The 23,493-nt window shown below is 43.8% G+C and overlaps 2 protein-coding genes across 3 annotated transcripts in view; both read right to left on the bottom strand.

The window, feature by feature from the left end:
* Positions 1-284: 284 nt before the first annotated feature.
* Positions 285-23,493, bottom strand: part of LOC309560723 (cytochrome P450 2G1-like) — a gene marked incomplete at its 3' end in the record, with an annotated part of 214,089 nt that continues 190,880 nt past the window's right edge. Inside the window, exons 7-8 of one of the 2 annotated variants that reach the window (XM_082264355.1) lie at positions 18,826-19,013; positions 332-526 (exon numbers count right to left, since the gene is read on the bottom strand). In XM_082264355.1, coding sequence (XP_082120481.1) covers positions 473-526; positions 18,826-19,013 — 242 coding nt within the window. Of the gene's footprint in view, positions 527-18,825; positions 19,014-23,493 lie in introns of both variants that reach the window. The other variant, XM_082264354.1, reaches the window with a different exon arrangement.
* LOC309559778 (cytochrome P450 2G1-like) lies at positions 19,242-22,901 on the bottom strand (the record flags this gene model as incomplete). The annotated part of the gene is made up of 4 exons (XM_082263212.1): positions 22,868-22,901; positions 22,664-22,824; positions 21,241-21,417; positions 19,242-19,418 (listed from the first exon to the last, which is right to left on the bottom strand). The coding sequence occupies exons 2-4, from the start codon at positions 22,760-22,762 to the stop codon at positions 19,242-19,244; spliced, it is 453 nt and encodes a 150-aa protein (XP_082119338.1). The 5' UTR covers positions 22,763-22,824; positions 22,868-22,901.

Here is a 23,493-nt window from a genome sequence, read left to right as displayed (position 1 = left end):
ATTGTCTTTAGCTACAAAATACACTTTTGCACAAGTCAAAACATTAGAGAAAGCTAGAAAAATTAATGTTGTATTTTGTAAATTGTTTTTTTCTTTTTTTTTTAAGATTTTAAAAATAGTTACTAGGATGAAGACCCGCTCATTATAATCCTAAACTCCACAGTTGTGTGTACAAAAAAAAAAAAAAAAACAACCCACACATGTTCATGTTCAGCATTCCCCTTTGATCAGTCCAGACATAGTAAAAGCACTGAGGACAAAGTCAAATTCTGCAATTTCATCTGCTTTTATATGCATCAGATGGAAGGTCTTCATGTTCAGGACATGGTAGAGAAAGATAAACACTAGCGAGGAATGAAGGCCATCTTGTATGGCTTTGGTAGATTCCCAAATCCAGATACATCAGGACTTAGATCCAGATCATCCATGGGAAGTTCAGGCTTCAGTATAAAATTCTGTAAGATTGTAACTACTAGCAGGAAAATCTCCATTCGGGCCAGAGCTTCTCCCATACAGTTCCTCTTTCCTGTGGCGGAGTAAAGACAGTTGATATTATTTAAGGGATACCCTAGTCAAAAGAAAAAATTAAAGCTGGAAATGCATATGATATAATCAGCCTGTCTGGTCAGTGCTTCTGTTTTTTTATTAAGATATAGGTATAGTGCAACAGCTCAAAAAGCAATTTTAATACTTTCAAAAGTAATAGTAAAAAAAGGTAAAGGTGGTTATACTTCTTTGTTATATGAATAAAGCCGACACAAAAAAAGGCTTCTTCCAAGTAAAATTCTTTATTCCAGCATGGATAGTGGTGACAACATGACAAATGCTGACGTGTTTCGGCTTTATGCCTTCATCATAGCATATACAATAAACTTATATAATGTGAAAACTGCTCCTAAAACTAGGGCCAGTGCATACTTAATTGCAATTAACATCAATACATACAGGGAAGAGGTGGTGTGTTCGAGTCGTCAAAAATCAAAGAAGGTGTCCAATAGGAAAACAAACATTAACCCATAATAAACTTCACAATTTCAAGAAAAGGTTTATGTCCATCCTATTGTTCATACCACTAGGTTCTCTTGTATTGAGCTTGTGTATCCACCACACCTCACACTGTAGTAAAGTGCGGTGTATATTACCTCCTCTAACTGGTCTTCCAACCTGTTCTAAACCAAAAATGGAAAAAGAACTAAGGTTACCTCCATGGATTTCTCTGAAATGTTTAGACACACTAGAAATATTTTTGGCATTGTTGTTTGATGCATCATTGAAATGTTCGGAATTTAAGGGTAAGAATATCTGAATGGTGCATCCAACATACTGTAATTGACAAACACTACATTCTATGATAGTTATACTTCCTTTGCTCTGTGCAAGGATATTCCCGTTACCTCCTCTTCTGGAGTCCTCCGCCAGCAATGTCTGCTCCTTCTCTCTTTTTGCCTCCTTAGCTAGCTGTGTGCTGTAAAAACTCCCGTGTGGGCACAAATACACACGCAGTGCAGCTCAGCAATGCACCCAAGGCAAAAAGGTATAATTGAATTTCACACCGTAAATGATAGCTCCCTGACCAGCAGCTGAAAATGAACAAACTGGCAGGCGGTGCTGGCTGACATTGGCCACAAATGGCCATGACCATATTTGGTCAGTTACGTCACCCAGGGTCCCTGACCACCTTGTTTACTAACTGAAACAGACCTGGGACTGTCATTTAGCGACAATTTTTCTTTGTAAATGTCACTCTTGCAGACATACATCCTACATGTAGGACATTTCACGTGCATGTTTAAAGGCATCCCTCCTTAAAGGAATTACGCACAACAGTTTGTTGCTATAATATCTCTTTATATTGTAAAGTGCTGCACAAACAATTCAATACAAGAGGGTTAGGAGGGTCCTGCTCCTGAGCGCTTACAATCTAATAGGGAGGGGTGGGTGGAACAGAAGGTAACAACTGTGAGGGATGAACTGATGGGAGAAATAGAAGATTTGGTTATTAACTCAAGGCAGGATAGGCTTCCCTGCAGAGATGATTTTCAGGGATTGCCTAAAAGTACACACAGAGTAGAAGATAGCCTGACAGGATGGGGTAGGGAGTTTCAGAGGATGGGAAAGGCGGAAATGCTCTGGAGAAGTCCAGAAGAGGTGCATGGGAGGAGGAGACAAGGGAGACAGTCCTCCAGCATCGCTGGATAGATGGGCTCAGGTAAGTGTTAGGGAGGCTGATGCATGCAGAAGGCTTTTTATGCATTAAGATAAAAAACCTTCTGACTTTACAACCACTTTAAGTTCCACTTTAAAACACAAATGATCCTTTATCGTTTTAGGGGAGTGCAAAATCTTGTTCAGCTCTGCATACAATACCAATCAGCTTCCAGTTTTTATGGTCAAAGCTTTAATTGAACAAGCTGAAGATAGAAGCAGATTGGCTACCATGCACAGTTGCACTATATTCTGAGTGCTACAGTTGTAGTAAATCTCCCCCATAGTGTCCTCAGTATCCATGTGTTGTCACCAACCACCCAACCTCACCATTTCCAGCAATCCCCTCAAATGTTTTTTTTTTTTCCCCCATTGTAGCTGCTACCAAATACACAGTTGTTTCAGTATAGGGAAGCATGTAACCTCAATGCCTGGACAAAGGAAGAGTTGCTGGTTGAGCACGTTTAGATTAATATTTTATATAGTATCAGTCATTTGATAAACTCTAAAAATAAATGTTTTTTGTATATGTGCAGTTGCAAAAGGATAGCAGGCATCTAGTAAAATTCCACTGATATTGTAATGAGTTCCAATATGTACAACATTTGCAGACTAGTTCCTCAATTTCAATTAAGCCGATTTTACAGGGGTGGAAAAAATGGATTTTTGTAAAATCTTACCGTAAAATCCTTTTCTCTTAGCTCATTGACAGACGTAGTCCTCGGTGATACAGCACCTTCGGGTTATGTTGCCTCCACAGGAGCAGGACTAGACAGGAAATTAAAATGCTCTGGCTACACCCTAGGGGCAGTCCCAGAGGGTATATCCTCTCTCTCTCTGCCTCAGCAAATCAGTTATGTCACAAAAGCAGTCTTTAGAGATTTTAACCCAACCCAACTCAAAAACAGAGGGGCGGGGACTACGTCTGTCAATGAGCTAAGAGAAAAGGATTTTACGGTAAGATTTTACAAAAATCCATTTTTCTCTATCGCTCATTGACAGACGTAGTCCTCGGTGATACAGCACCTTCGGGACGTCCCAGAGCAGTATCACAAATGAGGGGAGGGAAAATGGAAATCAAATCCCAATCTAGAAGGCCCAACCGGTGCCAACTAGAAGTTTACAATGCTCATCCTTAAGGATGAGACTCAACAAAAAGAAATTTTTCAAACAGAAAAAAACCCTCGAGGTAGACCACCGGTCTCCTCAAATTGCGGCCTGCAAAACCTTGCGGCCAAATGAGGCATCCGCCGATGCCATCACATCAATTTTATAGAATTTTGTAAAGGTATGTACCGACGACCAGGTGGCCGCCTTACATACCTGGACCACTGACGCCTGATGGCGAAAGGCCCAGGAAGTACTGAGCGCTCAAGTGGAGTGCGCCCTAACAGGGAACGGAGGGCTCTGACCCTTAATAGAATAAGCCTGTACCCCCGTCTGTCTGATCCATCTGGCAATGGTCGCGGCAGATGCAGGCAAACCCTTTCTGGGGCCATCCGTGATCACAAAAAGTGAATCCGTCTTACGGAATGATTCCGTAGCTTTCAGGTATACTCTGATTGCCCGAACCACATCCAAGGAATGCAACGCATGTTCCCGATGATGATTGGGCTGAGGACACAAGGAAGGTAGTACAATATCTTCATTCAGATGAAAATCTGAAACCACCTTAGGAAGAAAGGATGGCTTAGGATGAAGTACTACCTTATTCCTATGAATCACTAGGTATGGGGACTGGCATGATAATGCAGCCAGTTCTGACACCCTGCGAGCAGAAGTGATAGCCACCAAGAAGGCCACCTTCTGGGATAAAGTAAGCAAGGGAATCTCCCTGATGTTTTCAAAGGGAGGTTTCTGTAGAACCGACAAAACTAAATTAAGATCCCAGGGCGGTAAGGGCGCGCGGACTGGTGGAGCCAGGTGCCGCACCCCCTGGATGAAATTCCGCACCAAGGACCTGGTAGCTAAAGGTTTCTGAAAGAAGATTGCTAATGCTGAAACTTGACCCTTGATGGTGCTCAAGGCTAGTTTCTGCTCAACCCCTTTTTGCAAAAAAGCCAATATTCGAGTCACCGAATAGGTACGTGGAGGAAATCCTAAAGATTCGCACCACGCAATATAAGTCTTCCATGTGTGATAATAGACCTTGCTGGAAGTCGCTTTCCTTGCTTTAATAAGGGTAGGAATGACTGAAGCTGACAAACCTCTGTCCTTCAGTACTTGGGTCTCAATGGCCAGGCCATTAAAACCAGCGACTGTAAAGCACGATGGTAAATTGGTCTTTGAGACCACAGACATTCCCTGAGACGAAGTTCCCACGGAACGTCTGCGACTAGCATGTCCTTACTCCTGACTAGACAGAAAAAAACTGATTTGCTGAGGCAGAGAGAGAGAGGATATACCCTCTGGGACTGCCCCTAGGGTGTAGCCAGAGCATTTTAATTTCCTGTCTAGTCCTGCTCCTGTGGAGGCAACATAACCCGAAGGTGCTGTATCACCGAGGACTACGTCTGTCAATGAGCGATAGAGAAAAGTAGATACTGTATGTGACGGGTCTTGCATGTCACACCTAGGCCTTCAGTGATGTTCTTCCTTAATTAATCCAGCATTTTTTTGCTGTAATCTTAAAAAATCAGCATCGAATGCCTGCTAGATGGCCCCGGTGTTGCCAACCTAAAATCAGATTGGTTAAAGCTACAGTTTCATTGCCATTTACTGTAAGCTACAGGCACCTGCTCTGTTGATCCTGAAGGCCCCAAGGGCAGATTTCTTTGACCCTGGCAACACTTGATGGCTATCATGGCTGCTATAGAATTGGATAAAAGCTCTAAACATACTGTAAAAAAACGTACACTACTGGAAGCAGCAAAACAAAGGGGAAAACTATGAAATAGAGAATAGAATAGACTACTGAAAATAACACATTCATATAAAAATTTAAGTCAGCGATATAGATTTACTTACCTGCAGCAAGAGGCATAAAGCCATCATTCTTTTTGAATTTCCCATGGTCATCAAGAAAATTCTTGGGGTTAAACTCATTAGGGTACGTAAAACAGGCAGGATCTTTTAACACCGTGGTAATCATTGGACAGATCTTTTAACACCGTGGTAATCATTGGACAAATGTTAGTGTGCTACAAAAGCAAAGGAAAAAAAAGCTGAGCTACTATATAAGAGATTACAGTGTTTAACCTTATTATTTTAAAGTGTTTGTATTTTATTTAGCTTAAGGAGCCCAAACATTCCACGTTTTGTTTTGACCCCAGATCACATTATAATATGTTCTTTGGGGGGGGGGGGGGGGTGGGGTGGTTCATGCTGCTTTTCTTTCCATTATACAGACAAAGATGATTATGCCCAAATAACAGCAGTCTAAAGAGTTACTGTATTATCCATTAGCTGCATAACTATGTAGTAGGTGCAGTTAGGGAGACAGAACTTTTGCAGGCATTCCAAAAGATACTGGGGACAGTATAAGGTTTGAGCTAGTGAGTGAGTACCTGTTACCAGGGGTGTCTTCAGCAATACACCCCAGAAGATTGAGAGGCTGAAGTGCTGTGTACCTTTCATGTGTGTGTGTGTGTGGGGACCTGGAGCAGTGCAGACCCAACACTGGGAGTCGGTGCCATACCAGGGACCATGGGACTGAGTCAGAGGTATTCAGCCACACCAGAATCCAAAGCTGGAGGGACCTGTTGCCATATGGGCCTACAACCTGGGTGAGCTAGTCAGAATCAGATCGTGAGGCCTGCAAATCCTAGAACCTATTGACTGCCAGGTCATTGAGATGAGTCGCCTACCAGGAATGGCGAGCTGAACTACACCCCTTAACCTCTAACTAAACAGTCAACACCATAGAAATTTTACCCAACTGCTCCCCTACACACATCACTACCACTCTTAAAGGGTCAGTGCACCACCTAAGAAAAGCCCCCCCCCCCCAGAGGCCAGCCACAGTTAACTTATGGGCACCAAGTAATTTCCGCCATTTCCAAAGCAGCATACCATACACTAGGAACACATACTCTCACCCACTGCTGGGATTTTAAGCATAGTGTGCGCAATCATGGCATTGATCTATAAAAAAAAAAAAAAAAATATAGGTCATATATAAATAATGTGACCCATAGAACATTCAGAGCAAAATCTCTCACTTTCCAAAGACAAGAAATGTCATTGGACAATAGCCAATTAAACCAAGATACTTAAATTGGCTAAATAAGAAAAAACGTCTTGGAATACACAGAATAGATTTTGAACACCAAACATCGGTGTTGATCAAGTTTAGAATTGCAAATAAGGTTTCCAGCTTGTGTAACCATGCAGCAGAAAGAATACTGTTGGGAGACTTTTCACTTCCATATCAGCAAATAAAGTATTTGAAGGGCCCAAGACTGAGGAAAGATTACAGCTTCATACGAGAAACCAAAAAGGGTGTTGTCAGCCCCCACCAAGACAATTGATTTCTCAGCTAGGGTTGGAAATATGAGATGCTCCCACAAAGACACTCAGTATTTTTTGAAACGCTGAACCAAGTCAACACTAAGGGCTCTTTCACACGGGCGTTCCTTTTTTTTTTGCCCGATCAGGTCCTTTTTTTTTTTTTTGTAACGGACACGGATGACACTTGTGTCATCCGGTCCGTATGTCCGTTTTTCATCCCATCCGTTTGCGGATGAAAAACTGACATAATGCATGTCTATGTAAATACGGATGTCTGCGGATGACACCACTGACATCCGTTTTTGCTTCAGTTCCGTTTTTTGAAAGGAAGAAAAAATAGGGTTCTCCTCCGTTCAAAAAAACTGAACTGAACTGAACTGACAAAAAAACGGATGTCAAGAGGATGATCATCCGATGACATCCGTATTTACATAGAGATACATTATGTCCGTTTTTCATTCGCAAACGGATGGGATGAAAAACGGACATACGGAACGCCCGTGTGAAAGAGCCCCTAACCAGAAGGTCAACGTAGCATACAAAACAAAATGCACATCAACGACAAAATGCACATCAAAAATATAACCAAGTGCCACTTGAAGCGTATATTCCTAAAAAGGGAATTGTGAGGCCCATGTCCTTCGCACTTCCCTGAGAACTTTGTGTGTGTTCTTCGCATACAAATGACTTTCGTAGTTTGCACAAAGTTTCATTGAATATCCTTAGGCCCCATGCACACAGGGCGTTAGAAAAAACGTGCGTCAAAGTTAGTTCTGACGCCGGAAAAAGCAGCTGTAAAAACGTGCTTTCAGTAGCTTTTTCCATTGGCGTTATTGCACGTTTTGGCAAGTTGCTTTTAGCAGCGTTTTTTTCTGCCTCCATTCAAAATCAATGGTTCCCTATGGGAGCCTATTGATTTGAATGGAAGTCGCACCGCGAGAATCTTAAGGGGGAACTCCACGCCAAAATGGGAAAAAAACGGCGTGGGGTCCCCCCCGAAATCCATACCAGACCCTTATCCGAGCATGCAGCCCGGCAGGCCAGGAAAGGGGAGGGGACGGAGGGAAGAAAGAAGGAAGAAAGGAAGAAAGGGAAAGAAAGAAAGGAAAGAAAGGAAAGAAAGAAAGAAAGAAAGAAAGAAAGAAAGAAAGAAAGAAAGAAAGAAAAAGAAAGAAAGAAAGAAAGAAAGAAAGAAAGGGAAGAAAAGAAAGAAAGAAAGAAAGAAAGAAAGAAAGAAAGAAAGAAAGAAAGAAGAAAGAAAGAAAGAAAGAAAGAAAGAAAGGGAAGAAAGAAAGAAAGAAAGAAAGGGAAGAAAGAAAGAAAGAAAGAAAGAAAGAAAGAAAGAAAGAAGAAAGAAAGAAAGGAAGAAAGAAAGAAAGAAAGAAAGAAAGAAAGAAAGAAAGAAAGAAAGAAAGAGAAGAAAGAAAGAAAGAAAGAAAGAAAAAGAAAGAAAGAAAGAAAGAAAGAAAGAAAGAAAGAAAGAAAGAAAGAAAGAAAGAAAGAAAGAAAGAAAGAAAGGGAAGAAGAAGAAAGAAAGAAAGGAAGAAAAAGAAAGAAAGAAAGGGAAGAAAGAAAGAAAGAAAGGGAAGAAAGAAAGAAAGAAAAGGAAGAAAGAAAGAAAGAAAGAAAGAAAGAAAGAAAGAAAGAAAGAAAGAAAGAAAGAAAGAAAGAAAGAAAGAAAGAAAGAAAGAAAGAAAGAAAGAAAGAAAGAAAGAAAGAAAGAAAGAAAGAAAGAAAGAAAGAAAGAAAGAAAGAAAGAAAGAAAGAAAGAAAGAAAGAAAGGGAAGAAAGAAAGAAAGAAAGGGAAGAAAGAAAGAAAGAAAAGGGAAGAAAGAAAGAAAGGAAGAAAGAAAGGAAGAAAGAAAGAAAGAAAGAAAGAAAGAAAGAAAGAAAGAAAGAAAGAAAGAAAGAAAGAAAGAAAGAGGAGGATTTTTAATAAACTTTCCAAAACGTCTCCTGTCGTTATTTACATTCACTGTCTTTTTTGGGGTGAATGGGTAGGGGTACAGTGTACCCCATACCCATTCACATAGGGAAGGGGTCCGGGATCTGGGGGGGCCCCCTTGTTAAAGGGGGCTTCCGGATTCCGATGAGCCCCCTGCCCGCAGACCCCCCACAACCACCGGCCAGGGTTGTGGGGATGAGGCCCTTGTCCTCATCAACATGGGGGCAAGGTGCTTTGAGGTGGGGGGTGCAGAGCCCCCCCTGCCCCAAAGCACCAACACCCCCCCCCCATGTTGAGGGTATGTGGCCTGGTGTGGTCCAGGGGGGGTGGGGCCGCTCACTCGTCCCCTCCCCTTTCCTGGCCTGCCGGGCTGCATGCTCGGATAAGGGTCTGGTAAGGATTTTGGGGCTACCCTCAAATTCCATACCAGATCCGAAGGGCTTGGTTTGGAACCTGGGGGGGGACCCCACGCCGTTTTTTTCCCCATTTTGGCGTGAAGTTCCCCCTTAAGATTCTCACAGCGCAAGTCGTCCCGCAAGTCGGATCCGACTTGTGGTGCGACTTCCATTCAAATCAATAGGCTCCCATAGGGAACCATTGATTTTGAATGGAAGAAAAAAAAACGTATAACGTGGCTTAACGCACGTTAAGCAACGTTATAGCAACGTTATTCAGCCTTTAGCAGCGTCAGACGTTTTTAACGCTCTTAACGTTTTTAACGCTGGTCCTCAGAACGCGCAGGTCGTGGGTTCTTGTTGCAGCTTAAAAACGCCTAGGCCACTTACAGCTCAAAAACGTCTGTGTGTGCATGAGGCAATAGAATAACATGGAGGGGCGTTTTTAGGCTGCAAAAAGAAAACGTGTGACGCTACTTACAGCGGCGTTAAAAACGCCCCGTGTGCATGGGGCCTTATTGTTTTAAAATGTTACTTTGTAGAAGGAGTTCATTCTCCCACTGATCCTCTGTCTGGACAGTGCTGATTGGCCCTGTGTCAAAAAAAAAAAAAAAAAAAAAAAACGCACACACACACACATCTCTCGCAATACACACCAAACGGAGCATGTGCAGCCCATCTCCTGGCTCTGTAAATATCAGGTTATTTTTTGGAGACAGTGAAAAAAAGGAGGATCAGAGACATGATCAAACAGCCTTTATACACAATGCAAAGGATTAACCCCTTAGGTTCCACAGTGAGTATACCAAGAATGGTTTACTGCATATACAGACTGATTTTACTGTTGTACATTGAGTTTGATCCCTGGACAGTTTAATACAGAAGGAAAATGAAAAGGTCAATTTCCTTTTAATATGGTATCAAACCAAATCATTATATTATCAAAAGACAATGTTGCAAAAGGATTCACAACGTAAGTATAAATATTTTAGTACAAACATGGTGATATAAGTAAAGATGTAAAAGAATCTAAGTAAGTATTAAGTCGCCTGTCATTCTAATCCATATGTGAAAACAAAATACTGTATCATATCTAGGGATAGACCGATATGGGTTTTTTTCAGGGCCGATACTGATATTTTGGTCACAACGTATCGGCCGATATTTTGTACATTTAAAGTTTTGAAAAAGACAAATTTTTTTACACAAATCTGCTACTGAACGTGTTAATTTTTGTTTAATGCTTAATGGCTAGCTTGCTGGTGGGTGGCTGGCTGGCGTCACCCTGTGGTGGGTGGCTGGCTGGCACAGGGGCTGTGGGCGGCTAGCTAGTACAGGGCCTGTGGCTGGCACCCTGTCTGTGGGTGGCTGGCTGGTACAGTGCCTGTGGCTGGCTGGTACAGTGCCTATGGCTGGCTGGCACCCGGCTTCTGTGGGTGGGTATATGGCTGTGATACACTCCCGCGAGACTAGTCCCGACTCCAGACGAGGCTGTCCAAGGTGAGGGAGGTGGCCTAAGAAGGCAGAATGATGTCACAAAAAAAAAAAAAATCGTCAATATCAGCCAGTTCTGGGGCCGATACCCATATATCGGGGAAAGTGCATGTCGGCCCCCCCGATATATTGGCCTTGCCAATAATCGTTCTATCCCTAATCATATCACAAATCACCTATGGACATTATACTACACTACAAGGGATCTAATATATTCAGATAAATGGACTGCGATTGAGATTTTACATAAATATCAGGATAATGGAGAAAAGTTTTATTAATGAATAAATGATATTTGCATCATGATGGATAACTACAAAGATCCTATTTTCCTATAACCAGCATATTGCCGGTATTACCACTACTGTGCCAGATACATTAGGAATGAAGGCATCCATCATATCACCTCCAATATGGCTTATATTAGTTCTATCAAGAGATAAATTAAAAGTTCCAAATAAAACTGATCCTTACAGAACAGTCGGATTCTCATTCCGATGATTGAGGTGACCTCACATTTGACTGATTATCAGAAGATAATATAAGGTGTGGTTTATGGACAATGGACTCCAATAGTATAAGGATAGAGGATGAGCATGGGAGAAAAAAAAAAAAACACACCCACTCTTTTCTTGATCACACCAGGCTGACCACTGATACATCTGAAAGACATGACTGTTCTGGCTGACTTCTTGCTGTCTGAGATTAGCCACCATTCTTATCCAAGCATACTACAAACATTTTTTTTGGGTAGAGGTGGTGAGAGACGAAGTATCGCTTCTAACTTTTCTTCCTTCTAAAATCTGAAGGATATTTTATTATTAGGGTTTTTATTATAGTTATTGTGCATGGCGAATTAAATCTGCTAACTTTTTCCACATGTTCCTATATATCTTTGAAATTGTATTCTGTATGGTGAGATTGGGTGCAAATCAGTGTTGAAACTAGATTGTTGGGATCAGTAGAACTAGGTTGTTTTTTGTTCATGTGGAATAGAGCAAACCTATGGTCTTTAGAATGTGTTTAATTATAGTAAGTGTTTTGCCCTTTTAAAAAAAAATAAAAAAACGGAAAATTGATATCAAATACTTACCGTAATTTTCCTTTCCTGATGGACTCCATGGCAGCATACGTTCGGGTAGGCCCCGCCTCCTCTCCTACTTAATAGGACCCCACTCCCATAAATCTTTGCTCCCTTTCAGCATCAGTGTTCTGTAACTAGCCTACTCAGGAATTGGGAGGGGACTCCTGCTGCCATGGAGTCCATCAGGAAAGGAAAATTACGGTAAGTATTTGATATCAATTTTCCGTTTTCCTGACAGACTCCATGGCAGCATACGTTCGGGAAATAACTCGCTATACACTCCCGGGTGGGAAGATGCTGAACAAAGAAAATTTTAATTGGCACTGTCAACTGACAAAACTTGTACGCCAAAATTAACAGAAGATAAAGGTTCAATACAATAATGGGAAAGGAAAGTATTGACAGATGACCAGGATGCTGCTTTGCAGATCACGTCAGGCGCGACGTGTTTGGAAGCTGCCCAAGACGTAGCGACGCTTCTCGTAGAGTGAGCTGTAATCGCCTCTGGAGGAGCCAAGCCCTTCGCTCTATACGCCCATTGGATAGCCTGGACAATCCAAGCAGCCACAGCTCTAGAAGATGCACGCATTCCTTTCTTTTTGCCATGGAGCAGAACAAAAAGGAAATCCGATTGGCGAAAGGAGGATGTGGCCTCCAAATATTGACTTAGAGTGTTGCCCACGTCTAGAGGATGGACTGAAGATTCCTCATCAGTTCTGAAGATGGGAAGAACTATCTCAGCATTTTCGTGGAAGACGGAGGTCACTTTTGGATTTGACCCCAGCATAGGGATTAGGACCACCCTGTCTTGAAAAAAGGTCAGAAAAGGCTCTTTGTGACCCAAATTGTGTATCTCAGAGACCCTCTTAGCGGAGGTAATGGCCACCAAAAATGCTGTCTTCAACGTAAGCTCCTTGATAGACATGGAAGCAACGTCCTTTGACGAAAAAAAGTCCAAAACTAATGGAAGATCCCATTTTGGAAATCTTGGCCTTCTGAGGCCTAAGCCTGACTGCGCCCTTAAAAAATTGCTGAATCAGATAATGACTTGCCCACTGAATTCCGGTGAAGGCTGAAATGGTGGACACTTGCACCCGGAGAGAACTAACTGAGAGGGACAAATCCAGACCAGATTGCAAGAAACTTAGAATCTGCTGAATAGTAGGTGTACCTACTGGACCTGACCTCTGGGCCTGATGACTCATGAACCTGGCCCATATCCTTTCATATACCCTGTTTGTGCTAGGTCTTCTTGAACTCAAGAGAGTCGGGATCACCTCTTCTGGACATCCGAGAGCTTCCAACCTCCCCCTCTCAAGAACCACGCCCTGAGGTGCAGCCGTGCAGGGCATGGGTGCAGAGTAGGACCCTGAGATAGAAGGTCCGACCTGAGAGGTAGAGGAATTGGATCCCTGAAGCTGAGAAGGGACAGCAGGGGAAACCATGGCCTGTTGGGCCAGAAGGGGATTATTGCAACGATCTCTACTTCCTCCATCTTCAGTCTCCTCAGGAATTGGAGTACTATTGGTACTGGTGGAAATGCATAAGCAGACTGGAAGTTCCATCTGTCCGTGAGGGCATCCACTCCGAAAGCTCGAGGATCTCTGAATCTCGTGTAGTACTTCCGAAGCTTCTTGTTGCGTGGACTCGCAAACAGATCCACTTCTGGCGAAATCCCCAGGGACAGCACCCAGTTGAACACCTCCTGATGGAGGGACCACTCGTTGTCTAGTTGGAAACGGGATAGGAAGTCTGCCTCCACATTCAACACTCCCGGAACAAAGACCGCTGAAAGATTGGCCAGATGATGCTGAGCCCATGTCATGATCGGCTCTGTTTCTTGGAGGAGAGACAAACTGCGTGTTCCTCCCTGCCTCTTGACATAAGCCACTGCCGTGGTGTTGTCCATCCTTAACAGCACTGAAGCCCCCTGTGTTAGATGGTGAAAAGCCTGGAGTGCTTTGAAGGCGGCTCGTAGTTCTAGAACATTGGACACTACTCCGTGACCTGGGAAGTTCCATCTGCCTTGTGCCACTTCGGTCAGACAGTGGGCTCCCCAACCGGTACTGCTGGCATCGGAGGTTATCGTTATCCAGGAAATCGGAGCGATTGAGTGGCAGTTGGTCAGATTTGTACGACGTAACCACCAGGGAAGGCATCCCTTCATGAATGGAGTCAGGTGAATAACCTGTGACAAATTCTCCGTCGTCCATTGTTGGAGAAACCCCTTCTGGAAGGGTCTCAGCTTCCACATAGCCCACTTCACCATGGGCGAGGTGGCTACAAGCGTCCCTACTACCTTTAGACACTGATGAGCAGTGAGACGAGAGGCAGCGAGAGCGTGAGACACCCTGCTCTGGACTACAGGAATTTTCTCTTCTGGCAGGGAAATGGTGCACTTCACCGTGTTGAACAGTGCCCCGAGAAACACCAGCGACTGCGTAGGCACCAGATGGCTCTTTTCCAGATTCAGAATCCAACCGAATTCCTGAAGCGTAGATGTCACTTGCTCCAGATGTAAGAGTAACTGATGTCTGTCCTGGGACAGAAGGAGGAGATCGTCCAGATAATGATGCAATCTGATGCCTCTGGTCCTGATGAGAGCCACAACTGCCAGCAAGGTCTTGGAGAACGTGCGAGGCGAAGTTGAGAGCCCGAAGGGAAGACACGTAAATTGCATGTGAGCATGACCCACAGCAAATCGGAGGAACTGATGGTACTCTTTTGCCACAGGAACGTGGAAGTACGCGTCTTTTAGGTCGATCGATGCCAACCAATCTCCTGGGAGAATCGAATGTTGTATGGTGACTAGGGACTCCATTTTGAACCTTTCTTGATGGATAGACCTGTTGAGATATGTGAGGTCTATTACCGGACGCCAGGTGCCGTTCTTCTTCTGGACGAGAAACAGAGGTGAATAGACTCCCAAACCTCGTTCTGCCTCGGGAACTGGCACAACAGCACGCTGAACTAGTAAGGAATCCACATAAGTGAGAACAATCTTCTTTTTTTCTGCCGAAGGAGGAAGTGAGGTTGCGACAAACCTGGGTTTGGGAACGTTGTCGAACGCCCACGAATGTCCCTGGGACACGATGTTTAACACCCAGGGATCCTGGATCGAGGCCGCCCAGACATCCCGAAATTGGAGCAACCTGGCCCCTACCGGGAAGGCCTGGACGGGCCCAACCTCAAAAGGATTTGGGGGCCTCCCGGTCACCAGACGAAGAGCCTTTAGAGCCTTTCTGGAAGGTGGATTGCCTTGACTTCCAACCTCTTCCGTAGGACTTGCCCGGTCTGTAGCTTCGTGCTTCCCTGGCACGATTGGTAGTTTGTCTTCTCAGAAAAGAGCGCTTCTGAGCGCCTGGGCGTTTATCCTGAGGGAGGAACCCAGAATTTCCACCCGTGGCCCGAGATATGGCTGCATCCAACTTGTTCCCAAAGAGGGAAGAACCCTCAAAGGGAATTCGGCACCATGCCTGTTTGGAAGCAGCATCAGCAACCCAAGGCCTAAGCCAAAGGGCGCGTTTAGCCGTAACTGAAGCCAGCATAACTCGAGCCAAAAGGCGAATGGTGTCTAGAGACGCCTCCCCCAGAAAACCCGCAGCCATCTTCAGCTCCTGGATTGGGGAGCTCTGGAGCACTTCTTCCGAAACTCCTGCAAGGGTGCCCTCGAGGGCATTAATCCAGACTTCCATGGCTTTTGAAATTGTAGCCAAAGCCAAAGCTGGCTTACAGGCCATGCCAGCCGAAAGATATGCTCGTTTAAGGTCAGCGTCGATCCTCCTATCCAACGGATCCCTAAAAGAGGCTGTATCCTCCATTGGAAGGGTGACATGCTTGACCAGACGCATCACAGCTGCATCCACACTTGGGGAAGATTCCAGGTACTTCACCTTTTCTTGTTTAAATGGATACAACTTCGCCATTTTTGTGGTCAGGGAATTTTTCATTTCCACTTTGCTCCACTCTTCTGTAATTATATCTCCCAGCTCCCCTAGGAATGGAAAGTCCAAGCGCTCTTTGCATAGCTGCTTGAAATATTTTCGTTGTTTCGGGGAGGAGACAGCTGGTTCTTCCCAATCAAGGGCTTCTCTCACCGCTTTTACTAGAGGGGAGACAAGGCTGAACTCAAATCCTGAACCGGAGTCATCTGAATCAGAATCGGACTCTGACGGAAGGATAGAAGGATGACTGGGTTGGGAGGACTCAAAAGGATCCTGAACCAGAAGATCTCTTTCCGGAGAGCGGGATGGCCCTGCCGAAGTACTCGGCTTCTGTAACTCAGCTAGAGAGTCTTTGAGGACTCTACGCACCACTTCCTCAATATGATGGTCCGACTTCTCCCTTTCACCCGTAGCTTGGGCATAACAGGGTTTACACAGAGAAGAACCATCCGTTACTATGGTACCACATCCCCAGCATTTCTTCCCGTGCGGGCGCTCAGAACGATGTGTTGAACCAGAAGTTTTGCCATCACGTCCCCTATTATGGGGGGAGTTGCGTCTGGACCTAGATGAGGAGTGCCGGTGATGCGACTTTGAACGTCTGTCATCGCTGCGTGCGCTAGGCTGCTGATCAGACCTAGAAGAGCTGGAGAGAGAGATATATAGCAATACATAAGAGCAAACACAGAGACCTTCCCCCCCCCCCCTTAAATGCCCAGCACATACCTGGTATGAGCGGGCTGGCCACTAGGGGGCGGAGAAGCGTCCATGATCACACCAACAGAAGGTGAAACAAAAACTCTTCCTACAGCCAGATATAAAAAAGGACACAATCTGTACCACTACTCAAGAGAAGCAAAACTGCCAAAAATCCCTTTAAAAATCAAGATCCTTACCTGTAAACTGCCAGTCAGAGTCTGGGGGAGGCTGTATCAACGTGCGGACCTTCCCACCAGCTCTGACAGACAACAGGATTTAAATATGCCGCCTCGCGGCACGGCGAACGCTACAGCGCATGCGCGAGTGACGTCACGCGTCATCCCCGCGCATGCGCACCGAATCCCGTGCCCGGCGGCTACCACGCATGCGCAGAAGCGCCGCGCAACCTGGAAGCGGCGGCCGCAGACGCGGCCACGGCGAGACCGGGAGTCGCCGGACACAGAAAGCAGGGAACAGAAGCGGACCGGAACAAATGTAAAACCCAGCCCACACTCAAACCAAGTAACATCCTAAGACACTGATTCACACAAGGAATAAGCACTGCAATACAAAATAAAGTAAAAGAGATGTCCCATAACAGGGCTTACCACCCTGCCCAGAGCAGAGAAGGGTCCTAGAGGCGCACCACCGGTCCATTTCTTCGGGCAAATACAGGCCACCCGCGGCAGCAGGGCTCTCTCGGCCAGACCCCAGGCTCCTGCAAGGGATTTCTTCCATTGCCCCCTCCATACCCTGCTAATAGCCAGGGCTTATCGGAGGCTCCACGACCCCTTCTGCTTCAAAGTATAGGACTGGAAAAGTAGGAACATAACACGGTATGTATGAGGAGGACGAAAAAAGAACACTGATGCTGAAAGGGAGCAAAGATTTATGGGAGTGGGGTCCTATGAGGTAGGAGAGGAGGCGGGGCCTACCCGAACGTATGCTGCCATGGAGTCTGTCAGGAAAAGTCTCTTTCCTATGGCTATAAACCTTTTCAAAGAGTGTTAGGGTATTTTATTTTGCCATTTTTTGTATTACAGCTCATTACTTTTTTAGGTTCTATAAGTTTCGGTGTTTGCCTTTGAAATTTCCAAAGTAATTGCATTTTGATTATGTTATTTTTGTTGATTGTGTGTTTGAAATATGAAAAAGCCAGTAAATTGGTTTTGTATATAGATAAACTTTCATAAATAAATATAATTTATTTAAAATGCATCTAATTGGGAGATATTTATTTGGCAAGAAAAAAACACCATAGCTTAAAGAATTCAGGAAAGTTGATTGTTGTGGTATAGGTCAGCGAGTGTCTAAATTATTTTATTAGGCGATTTATATTTGCCGTAATACAGCTGCTTGCACTGTATCCAAATCATATTTATAATTTACGCACCACCCTTTTATTAATAATTTACTAAGCCCCTCATTTGATTTCATTATATGGTTTTCCACTACCACAATAGCACACATGGACCCCATTATTAGCTGATGTTGTTCCAGAGACTCTAGTTGCACTGGTTATAGTTTAATTCAACTTTGCTATAGTCTTTTGAGTGCCAGTTAGTGGGTCATGAACTGTTCATCTAGTATAATGCCTTTAAAGCTATATCATTATCTGTTCATTGATTGAAGTCTTGTTTAATTGCATTTGCCAGAATGCATCTAATTATTTTATCACCTAGTTTTTTGTAGGCTAATTCCTGTGTATTATCATAGAGCGATAGTTTACTAACTCTTGAGTTAGAGTTGTAAACTAGTTTATGACCAAGTGGGACATTGAGGAGTGAGCAGTTAGGAGAGTTGTGGCAGAACAGAGGACCCACCATCACCAACAGCTTCTGCGGGGGTAAGCGATACGACTAGATAGAGCAACAAAAGTCACTTTAATTAGGCATGTCAAAGCCAAGGAATTGAAATATAGGAGGTTAGTAATAACTGAGTGTCAGGAAAGGGTAAACAAGTGAAGAAAAAAAAAAAAAAAAATGAGGAGAATTGAGAAGTGGTGTACAGTGTCTCGCCCCAACCTGTATATCAAATCGAGCTCAACAGTGTTTACCAAAGAAGATGTTCAGGATTTAGTGACAAAATTCAATCCATTATTTTTCATGTGTCATGCCCAGGTATTTCGTGCTTAGCAAGGGCCTGGAAACTCCCCGTGGTCTCCTTTAGCATAGTTCTTTTGGCTGCAAGTAGAATGAAGATAAAAAAAAAAAAAGGGAAGAACTCAGAATGTTTTGAGACCCCTGGATAGGGGTCATTAAAATAACGTAAATTGAGGGAGCAAGTCTGAACCTGTACACTGTTGACTTGAAAGATAACATTCAATACTTTGATTTGTAAAAAAAAGTCTAATTCTGGGAGACTCCAGAAGGTCACAGCCCCAAAATCACAATGCAAAGGATTCTGGATACATTTTAGCAGGTCTAACAGGCAACAGATACCAACTTGATAGAACTTTAAAGTTAGCTTCTATAAGAGTTCCAGTCTAAAAGGAGTTCCATTCAATATACCATGGAAGAGCCTAGAGCATCTAGAGTGCCAAGCATCAGTAGAACACACTTTTGTTGTAAAGAACATATGCAAATTACTATTGTATTAAAGGACATTTACCTTGGGTAGATAGTACCCTCTAAACTCCACATCTCTTGTAGTTTTCCGAGCCACACCCATTGGAACTAGGTCAATAAATCGCTGCATTTCGTGTATCACAGCATCTGTGAATGGCATCAGATTCCGGTCTTGCATTTTGGAGCTTCGGTCTCGGCCAATGATGCAATCAATTTCCTCGCAAACCTTTCCTAATTTAGAGATTTGAAAGGATACGTGCTTATTTTCAGGAATACACATACACTGTCCCTATGATTAATTGTTTTGTGTAATGTGTGCCCTTTTTTCAGCCTCTTTGTCCATTTGCAAAAAATACTGTTGTGATCAGGTGAGATAGGCTGGGGCAATGAGGTTTGTGACATTGATCTAGTATGCCCATATGGCCATATCAGCCCTTTGACATTGACCGAATACGGTTACTAAAGTGTGAAGAGGAGATTGGCTTCGATTTTTACGAGGACATCTGGGTTTTTCATAAAAATAAGGAGAATGTAGGTCAATGTTGAGCCTGTAGTCTCCATGCCAGCAAAGAAGATCTGCAGAGTGCTGTTCACTAGGTTTTTGAAGTTATATTCGGTGTCTGGGTTATTCTTCTCCTATAGAGAATCCAAAGAAATATATCAATTGGCATTTTGTATTTATAGCTTTGGAGATCCATTTGAGCAGACACAATAGGCTCAATAGCATCTACTACAAACTAAAATATCTGGTGTGGATGAACTGAACTAGGGTCTCTGCCAAGAGCATCTGATCCCCTTATACTCACCTCTCCAGCGCTCCCTTGCAGTTCCACAGGTGAATAGGAAATCCAAAAAATGTATAGTTGGCTGTCAGGGAGCTGAGGGGGGGGGGAAAAAAAAAAAAAAATCTCTCTTCTATTGAAACCCCTGCCAAAGTGAAGATTTCCTCCTGCTTCTAAATTTTCCTTATTTCCTCATTCTGGCTGTAGATTTGGCACAGGAGTGAAGAGAAAAAAAAAAAAAAACTCTCCAATAAGCAACAGACATCTGATTGCACCCATATAAACAATGGATACAGGTGCCTATCAACCCATTCACTGTCAAAACCACCTTTTGCATATGGGTTAAAATGCACAATTTAGCCCTGAAGATTAGTTTAAACCCCTAAACATTAAATACAGTACTTTCCTATAAATAGGGACCCTGGAAAAAAAACATTTAGACCACTTTCACACTGAGGTGCTTTTCAATCGCTTTGGCGGTAAAAAGCGCATAAAAACCTATTCCCATTAAAATCAATAAATACTTTCACAGTTGGGTGGTGCGCTGGTGGGGCGGTGAAAAAAATCCTACAAGCAGCATTTTTGGAGCACATTAGAGCGCAAATAAAGAAAAAAGCGCCTCAAAAATGCCCCTCTCCATTGAAATCAATGGGAAACGCCTAAAAACCTCTTCAAAAGCGTTTGAAATGCGCTCAGTGTTTTACTGGCAGTGCCACAGTTTGAAAGGGCTCTTGTTTACTGAACATATGCATTTAATAACACTTGAACCTTAAATTTTAGTGCACACAAAAGGCAATATTACCCTGATTCAGTGGCATCGGCGGGGGTTGACCGGGGCTACAGCCCTGAGTGAGCCCCCAAAAAGCCCCTGGTCTCCTATCCCTATAGACAATTATTAACCCCGAGTCCCAAGGCCTGGGGTTGGCCAGGAACTTGGGAATTGGCAGCCTGCCCTGGGGCCGCTTTGCAGGGCTGCCTCTGGAGGAGGTCGAGGGCCACTGCCAGTTTACACAGAATGGGGATCTCCTGATTACCCGGCGCAGCCAAGTGTCATACAAAGTCCCGCCTCTTGGACCGGCTCCTATGATTGGAACGTCTCACTGGTCCAATGCCAGGACATGTAATGTGCATCATAGGAGCTGATCCAGGAGGCAAGACTTAGTGTGGCAACAGCCGCATGGCGCAGGGTAAGTGAAAGATCCCTGCTCAGTGTAAACTGGCTGCTCTCCTCTCCCAATGCACTGGCGAGGCTAAGCTGATGGGCACTGGCGAGGCTGAGCTGGTGAGGCTGCACTGAGGGGCACTGGACATTGTGCATGGTGGGGCATTGGGCTGGACTTACTTTAAAATGTGGGAGGGGTTACAAATTTACCTTCGGACTGAAGTCCCTGGCCTTTTTTCCACCTAGCAACACCCCTGCCCAGATTGTTTTGGCAACATAAAAAAGGGATGAGGCTGCGGCGTGTAAAAATAGACGGCAAACACATCAAGACATGGGCCCCTTTTACACGATCGGACCACCTATTCTCTTCTATCTGCTGACACCCTTCTGTCCTCTGATCGGATGAAAAATGGACACGGTGGGTTGGGATCGGGTGAAAAACAGACGGGTCATGCTTTACGCTGACTTTAGAATTTCTTATTCACCTACGTTGACTTTAGAATTCCTTATTCACCTTCTCCATTTTAATGAGGAAAGCATCCACATAATCTCTGGGGTGCAAAGAATCCAGAGTCTCTTCGTTCTTCTCCACTCTCTTCTTCACATACTGCAGGAGTTTCTGCATGTTGGATAAAATTGTTTGGTGCTTCCCTGGGATGAACATCATGATTCTGGGGAACATTTCAAACACCTAAAGAAAGCACATTGGAAATCCCATGGTAAGTCATATATATTGAGTAACCTGCATTTTTATCCACTTCACCTCTGGAAGATTTACCCCCCTTCCTGACCAGGCCATTTTTTGTGATACAGCACTGCGTTACTTTAAATGACAATTGTGTGGTCGTGCAATGCTGTACCCAAATAAAATGTGTCCCCCTTTTTCTCCCCACAAATTTATTTTGGTGGCATTTGATCACCTCTGCAAAAAAAAAAAAAATTACTTTCTTCTCTGAACACAAAAAAAATATAAAATAAAATAATAATCCTCATCAAATTTAGGTCAATATGTATTATGCTGCATATTTAAAAAAAAATAAAAAAAAATCTAATCAACTTAATGTATATTGATTGTTTTTTTAGCAAAAGTTAGTGTCAACAAACTATAGGGTATTTTTTTTTTTCACTAGTAATGGCGGCTATCACCGACTTATAGCAAGACTGATATTACAGCAGACAGTGGACGGCTAACTGACACATTTTTGGGAACCAGTGACACTAATAGTGATCAGTGCTAAAAATATGCACGGTCACTGTACTAATGAACTGGCAGAGAATGGGTTAACATTAGGGGCGATCAAAGGGTTAAATCTGTTCCTAGCTAAGGTTTCAGTGTAGTTGGGGGGGGGGGGGTGCTTTTAGTAGTAAAAAGCCATGGATCGGTGTCTCTGCTTTACAGAAACACAGGATACATGTCTTCTGTACTGACAGAATGGCAATCTGCCTGGTTTACATAGGCAGAACAGCAGTCTACCTGTGTACCAAATACTCCTCGGGTGCCGGCGGAAATCAGGTTTGTGGGACCCGCTGATCAGCTCTTGCTGTTTAAAATCACAGTGATAGCGAGCCACCAGCGGCGCGCACTCGCCTCCGCTACCTAGAAGTGCAGGTTAACGTATATATGCACACACGAGACTCTGCTCAGCATGGCCACCCTGTAGCAGTAAATATGCTATGGGGTGGTCAGCAAGTGGTTAAAGCAGTAGTAAAGCCCATTTTGTGATTTTTTTTACCTACAGTTAAGCCCATTATTCACCCTGGATGCAGTCGGTGACGTCACAGGCACATGCGCTCTGAAGATCCGATACCAGTAAGGTATTTGCAGAGGGGTATTTCATTAACGAAATAGAGATATAGATCAATTATATACACTGTATCTGAGAAAAAAAGTTATCACGGTTTAGGAGTAGAATCTCAATATGCTTGTCATGACTTACCTGCCCCCAGTGTGAACTGATGATATGGAAGGTTTGAGACACAGTGTTTACAACATCAAGAAGTTCAGTATCCTCATAATCATGGCGATGCCCAAACATGATTGAAAATATTACATTGCTTGAAACGTTGAAGAAGAACGGTTTTGGATCAAGAAACGATTCTAGAATATGGGAGATATTATGGGACATATGTAACTATGTAACTAAGAATATGGGAGATAAAGAAACATGACTCAAGCAAGCAAACTACAACATAGCATATGGTACATTCAATACTTTTTTGGAACGGTCTCTGGCAAGGAACTCCGAAGGTCTGTCTGGCACAGTTATGATAAGGCCCTATGAAACACGTTAACGGGACAGCTTTGGGGTCATCTGTGTTGTCCCTAGTTTTTATGGAATAAAGCCTGAGTATCTGTAGCATGTGGTGTGTGACCGATTTCTTCTTTTCCCAGCACAGTATGCTTGACCATCAGAGCGCATACAGCGGTGAGGTCACCAGCTGCATCCAGTGTGAATATCTCCTAAAACACCACAAGTTCAGAAGATATTCACAGTACCTACAGGTAAGCCTCATTATAGGCTTACCTGTAGGTACAAGTGCAAGAAAGGAGTTTACTACCGCTTTAATGCCTTCTATGCATTAAGGAAGAAAAAAAAAACAAAAAAAAAACAAACACACACACACACCTTGTGTCAGAACCCCAACCCAATCCAGCACTGGGAGCTGCCGCTCTCTTGGCTTGAACCCTCCTCCCTGAGCAGAACAATATCAGCGGGAGCCATTGGCTCCCACTCCTGTTAAAACTCCAGTGATGAGGGATCGGGGG

This window comes from Pelophylax lessonae, assembly GCF_965119305.1.
Source record: "Pelophylax lessonae genome assembly, chromosome: 7".
Lineage (NCBI taxonomy): Eukaryota > Metazoa > Chordata > Amphibia > Anura > Ranidae > Pelophylax > Pelophylax lessonae.
Note: the sequence above shows the minus strand (reverse complement) of the source record. Positions and strands in the feature narration are given on the sequence as shown.